The following is a 6299-nucleotide window of genomic DNA, read 5'->3' as shown; positions in this document are numbered from 1 at the left end:
ATTTCCAAGTCAGTAACTTAACGATGTCGGCCATATGGCAGTGCCTAGAGCCCAAGGCTCTGGTGCTGTCCCGGTTTCTGCAAGGGCTTTGGAGAAGTTTACTCATCTAGCCTTTATCTAGATACCGTCTAACTCACCAGGGAGAAGCCTTGCTGCACTCGGCATTTCCAGGTATCCTGCTACATCAGTTCTCAAAACAGCACCACATAAAGCTTCCTTGGAAGGGCTCAACCCATGACAATAACATAGGATGAGCAGTGTTTGCAGCAGTAAAAGAGAGGGTTCCCTTGAACAGCAAAGATCTGTGTCATTTCCCCCTGGGTTTACCCACGCTAGAATACACCTCTCTCTCCCGTGACGAGTGATCTGGACTAAACCTTTTTCTACGCCGGGGGTGCTAAGCTAACCAGCTCATCCATACCTTTGGCATCTGCTGAGTTATTTTGGCCAGGTTCTGTCCTTTCTTTCCAATAATGAAACGATGAAGACAAGAGGGGGCAGAGACCGAGGAGACGGCAAAACTGTTGGCCTGAGAGACAGAAAAACAGAGAAGCTGTTTGATGGACAAACTGGAAGAGGCCTTCACAACAATTCAGTTCCAATTCCCATGCTGCACCTCCGGTATTGACTTCTAAGCTGCACCTCTAATGGCCCAAGAGAGAGCACCCCCGCTACACCCGTCAGTGCTCACAAATGTATCTTCATGGGACCTTCAAAGGAGGCCTAGCCCATCTTGTCAGTACCTTTGCATAGACTTCAGTCAATGCTTGCCCCAGTTTTTCAGGCTCGCCTCGCAGTATCAGCGTCTCCGAGCTACTGTCAATGGGTGGGATCTCGACAGAGACTCCAGTCTTCTCCAAGATCTCCTGCAGGGAATTCCCCTTGGGGCCGATGACATACTTGTGCTGGGACTTCTTCACCTCCACTGCAATAGTAGTAGTCTTCTTTTTCTGTAGGGGCAGAGACACTGAGGCGTCAATCACAAGGGGGCGGGGAAGGACAAGAGCGACAGGAAGAGGCACAAGATGCAGTCAGACTCTGCGCCCAGCAAAGAGCAAAGCCAAGCTGAGCACAGTGGCTCGGCAGTACCCTAGCACCCCTTGGGCCCCTGCCTACAGAAAGCCTTGTGCTCAAAAATTCACAGGGGAAGTACAAAACTAGCATGCTGTGTCAAGCTCCCTGGGACACGGCATGGAAGAGACCACACGCACACACAGGCATGTCGTTGTCGTCCCCCCCGTCCCCCCGTTGGACAACAGGGTTCAACTCCCAGCCGTCTCCCAGGCAGTGCCGTGATGCAACACTGTGCAGGCTATAAGCCGATTGTTGAAATCCAGACCGGTACAAATACAGACCTAACCACGAGGACAAACAGCCCAGCAACCCACAACAAGGATATTCACAGCAGCGTTGGCTGTGGGAAATAAACTGGAGTGACATTCGCTCTTCAGCAACTTCTACTTAGGTAGCAACTTTGATACTGTCAGCTGGCCACCACTGCAGACTTCACACTTCTTTCCTTCCTTAGTAGCACCGGTGTGAACAAGAGCCAGGGGAGCTCTTGGTGGCCTGCTAAGTCCCACGATACAGAAAAGCGAGAAATCTGTCACCTCCCGGATAGTATCAGCCCAGCTCCCACTCTGCCGAGTGAGGAAACGGTAGGATTCGGGGTCATGTACTGCAAGGGCTGCTGAGCCAGGTGCACCAGAGGGATGCACAAAAGTAGAACAAGAAGGGAAGAGTGCCTAGGAGCAGGTGCCAGGGGAAGGTGGGAAGCTTTATGGACCATCCGTACCTTCTCCTCATAGATCTTCTTAACTCGAGCCACAGCCTGGGCTAGTTGCTCCTTTTCTCCGGTGAAGACTATCTCGGTCTTGTTGACACTGGGTGGAGGAATGTGGATGCGCGTCCCTGTGTCCTGCATGAGCTCCCTCACCAGCTTGTTGTAAGGGCCAGCAATGAAAGGGTGGTACACTTTCTCCACGTCCAGCCGCTCCACGGCACGCTTACCCTGGAAGAGCCCACAACAGACCTTGGTGGGAACTGCCCTCTATATTACAGTCTCTGCCAGGCACAGCTAAGTTCCCAGGGGTGTCCTGCCTGACACTCTGGCCCAAGCAACCTTCTCAGTTTGCGGGCTTGTAGATCTCCACCTCTTTCAATCTACAAATACGGTTGCTGCTGCTGCTCCTTGTTTACGATATTCACCCCTGTGATCTCCTGCCTTATCTCAGCTGGCACCTAAGACGCGTCGCTTCAACTATCAAATGCTTGTTTTGGCTTCAGACATGGACAAAACGCAGCACAAGAAGTTTCAGGACCTGGCAGCGGTGCTCACACAGCCAGCGAGTGGCACAGCATACGTCTCCGTTCAGGCGAACGTTAGCCACTGACTGTAGCCACGGTGGCTGCAAACTCCGACTACACCACGGGGAAGCAAAATGGCTGAGCAGCCAATGCCATGAGAGAGATCACAGTACTGAGGTACCTGCTCAGCGGAGATAAGCAGGATCTCGTGCCGGGCCTTCTCAATCCCTTCTTTAGTGCCGCTGATCTTGATCTGGTTGCTGGGGTCATCTGGGCGGGGGACCTGCATTTTGGTTGCAGTTTTGAGCTTCAGGTCCTGCAGCTTCTCACCCTTCTTTCCAATGACAAAACGGTGGTGCTCCTTGGGGATGGCAACTGTTGCCGAAGCCTGCAGCAGAAGAACCAAGCATCTGTGAGAAGCCTTGCCTGCACTGGCAGATCCACAGGAACAGAGCCAGGGAAAGCAAGGTAGACGCTGCTCAGTGGTACTGCTCCTCAGAGCAAACACAACGCCTTCCCAGCACACTCTGTCTGAGGGCTGACACTGTACCAGTTGATCTACAGCGCCTCCGTGCCAGGAGTATAGACCCCACCGTTCCCTCAAAACCCTTCTGTTTGCACAGGAGCGGTACCCTGAATTAGCAAAGGCCTTCCGACACAGACGAGGAGGTGCCTCTCCTCCAGTGTAAGACACCAGACAACAACTGAGATGACAGCGCACAGCTGGAGTTTATCTGAACTCTGACACCTGCTGCCAAGGCTACAGAGAACAAGACATACAGTATGACTCCTAGGAAAGAGAAATTCAACACCAGAAACCTACTGCAGGAGGCAGGCAGCTAGCAGATGCTCACCGCTACTTAAGTGCTAAGGTGTCTTCAAGTGTAGCACGTGCTGCTCCTGGGACTGCTTCTAGAAGGCCCCACATGCAAAAGGGGTCCTTCTCAATCTACCATTAAAGGGCTGGTCTATACAAGGGCTTCCTGACTTCTTCCCTTCTCACTGAGTTTGTACAGGTCTGGTAGCTGATGACTGCTATCGTGCTCCTGGTCCCTGTGATTAGGTAACCACTAACAGCAATCAGACAATGAACATTCAAGCTATAATGGAAAAATAAAAGATGAAGAAAAGATCACTCGGTGTGACTTTTCAGCTCTGTGTTCCTGTCCTGAAGCCAGCCAAGCCTAAGAGAAGCTGGAATACAGACACACCTTCCAGACCTGGGGCCAGGGCAGTAGGAGGTATATTTGGGAACAGTGGCTCACGGATCTATGGCGGCACGACCTGAACTGATTTTTCAGATGCACATTGTGGATGTAGGGTTTCGTTCCTTTCTCTTTCCTCTGGCAGGGTATGACACAGGGGCTGAACAGCACTAAGCAGACATGGTATTAACATCGCATTACCTACCTTTGGCATTATACTTTAAAACACACTGCAACACCTGGCTGCGATACATCCTAACAAGAGCTACCACCTTGACTATGAGCTCGAGAACCTTAAGGTAAGAGATCAAAACCTAGAGGACTGAAGCAACCGAAACAACAGGGTTGTGGCTCCTTACCAGTGTGCCTTGAGCTACACAAGGCAGAACCCTGACCCAAAGCTTTTGGCTTTTGGCAGGACTTCCTTTTCTCTACTTTTCTTTCTCCCAGCCTTCCACGTTCTCCTCTGAAGGGCTTCAGGAAAAGCACAGTCCTGTTCTCACACACTACTAGCTTTGCCCTCCTACTCCTCCTACACACTACTACTCCTGCACCCCCTCCAGCACCAGCACCTCAGCACAAAGTCACTGGTTGCAACTCAAATGTTCCAGAGATCGCAGACTCCACGCTTCATGCAACACCACGGCCTGTAATTACCTTGGAACCCTATTTTAAGCCTCATTCCCATTCCAAATTGCCAATTGGGTGCTTTGAAAACGTATGGCAAAGCTGAATTAGTCATGTAACAACACACCTCTTTGGCTTACAAGCACATGGGCCCAAGGGTCTCAAAGCATTTGCGAGTCTTGGGGAAGAGCAAAGACGAAGGCAGAAACAGTTAGATGCCCTCACCTGAGTCTGCAGTCGAGCGACAATCTGCTGCTGAGCCTTCGTGACTGCTTCCGGCTTGCCAGAGACCACGATCGAAAGGCCCTGGTCCTTTGCGAGAGACAGCTCCAGGTGAGCTCCCGTCTTCTGCATGATGTCAAGGCAGATCTTGGCCTGCTTGCTTTCTCCCAACTGATCCATGTCCTTGTACTTCCTCTCCTCCAGTGGCACATGGAACACCTGCTCAGCCACGGGACAGACACAAGCAGGGCACAGCAAGGTGTCAGTGTGCTTTTGATTGTCAGTGCCTCCCTCTGCAATCCTCCCTTCAGGCCTGTTCCAGCTGACTGTGCAACAGGGATGCAGAGCTTTGTCTGGGCAGTTTTCAACACATCCCTCCCCCTCCAGAGCCGTCCTAGCATTCAGCCGCAGTCTTCCTTGTGCCCCAGGGCAAAGGACAGCAAAGAGGCAGTTACTCTGGCACACTAAGGGATTTCATACTCCAGGGAAAGCTTCGCTTCACCTACTTTTTGGAGGGATGAAAAGGAGGGAGATAAGACACCCACTCCCACCAACCTGAGTGATGACAGAAGCCTTTATTGGCCGGATTTTGCTCCAGGGCCCAGCAGGTTCCCGGGCAGCTTCCAAACATGGTGCTTTCTCAGGGAGCGCAGGGAAGGCTTCCTCGTAGGTGGGAGGATCCTTCTCTTCTTCCGAGTTTAAAGCTGTTACTGGGGTGAAGCAAACAAGGCCAATGAGATGCTGTCCCCACAGAAACGTCCCCATTCATAGGCAGTGCAACTCTATTGAGGCATCATCAAAGAGGGACAACAAAGGACTTGTGCACTACTGTTCACCCTGCTACAGTTATGCTTGTGGAGAGCAGCCGAGTCTGGAGCTCAGCTGAGCTCAGCACAGCACAGACTGCAGTAGGTGCCGCTATGGATGCAGGAAGCAACCGTGCAAGTGAATGGTGGCAGCAAACACAGCACATTATCGCCAGCTTTGTTGAGAGGAGCTTCATCAGGGGACAACAGGCCAAGCAGAAAGAAATCAAAGGGACACAGCAAGGCTGTAGGTCAGAAGGGGACAGGACAGACACATGCCCAGGAAGAAGGCAGAGAGAAGCAGAAGCACTCTAGTTGGGGCAGAGTCCAGGGAAAGCCTGTAGCTTATGTTCGACTCAGCTGGGCACTGGTCTGTGCCAAGCGGGCCAGCTCGCAGCTGGAGAATGGGTGCCGAGACCCATCAGTGAGTCAGCCAATACGGTTATACTGACTTTCCCCAGCACCTGGCTGAGCAGAGGAGGAAGTGACAATCCAGCACACTGATCCCACAAGGCTCTCTTGCAGCCCAATGACCCCTGCTTGCACATGCCCTGCCCCACGGCTGACAGCGTTGCTAGCCAGAGCTCTGTGAAGATCTGAGGCTTGCCTCCGCCTGGCCCGGCACTGTGCAGCACCACCGATGTGCTCCTGTTGGTGGAAAGCCAGAGTCTGGCAGGCCGCCAGCCTAGGAATGGCGAACGCCGTGCCTGGACACTTAGGGGGAGCCGGAGGCATGGAGCGAGCTTGGCTAACAGCAAGGAACCTTGCCTGCGCAGTCTCCATTTAGAGGCACATCACAGGAACTCAGCTGTGTCTTCTCACCTTTCACCTGCTGCTGCGTCAAGCCACTGCGGTGTTTGGCAAAGCTCTCCTGGCTCAAAACTGCCACCGAGCTCATCGTCGACTTCCCACGCACACACACAATCCGGGTATGCCACTGGAAGAGACAGAGGAGGCAACACTGTTACCAGCACCACTCAAGATGCACACAAGTCACTCCAGGAAGGCAAATGACGTGTTTCCTGAGCACTTTTCCAGCCGGCCTCTTGAGAAGCGCCTACAGGGCCAGTCTGCTGCCCTGTTCTCTTGCTGAACCACACAGAAACTCAGGGGGGATTTTTCCTGATAGCAC

The 6299-nt window shown here is 52.7% G+C and overlaps 1 protein-coding gene across 1 annotated transcript; it reads right to left on the bottom strand.

Moving 5' to 3' along the window:
- Window positions 1-686: 686 nt before the first annotated feature.
- Window positions 687-4493, bottom strand: LOC121082204 (vigilin-like). Its single transcript, XM_040581552.1, has 4 exons — window positions 4365-4493; window positions 2489-2695; window positions 1796-2050; window positions 687-950 (listed from the first exon to the last, which is right to left on the bottom strand). The coding sequence occupies exons 1-4, from the start codon at window positions 4491-4493 to the stop codon at window positions 702-704; spliced, it is 840 nt and encodes a 279-aa protein (XP_040437486.1). The 3' UTR covers window positions 687-701.
- Window positions 4494-6299: the final 1806 nt, after the last annotated feature.

This window comes from Falco naumanni, unplaced genomic scaffold, assembly GCF_017639655.2.
Source record: "Falco naumanni isolate bFalNau1 unplaced genomic scaffold, bFalNau1.pat scaffold_42_arrow_pat_ctg1, whole genome shotgun sequence".
Lineage (NCBI taxonomy): Eukaryota > Metazoa > Chordata > Aves > Falconiformes > Falconidae > Falco > Falco naumanni.
The sequence above is the reverse complement of the archived record's forward strand: the minus strand, read 5'-3'. Positions and strand labels throughout refer to the sequence as shown.

Coding starts and splice junctions, on each gene's coding strand:
- LOC121082204 (XM_040581552.1), bottom strand. CDS start 4,493: ATGCAGAAGACGGGAGCTCACCTGGAGCTGTCTCTCGCAAAGGACCAG. Junction 2,051..2,488: donor TGCTTATCTCCGCTGAGCAG/GTACCTCAGTAC, acceptor ACTGTAATATAG/AGGGCAGTTCCCACCAAGGT. Junction 951..1,795: donor AGAAGATCTATGAGGAGAAG/GTACGGATGGTC, acceptor CTGCCCCTACAG/AAAAAGAAGACTACTACTAT.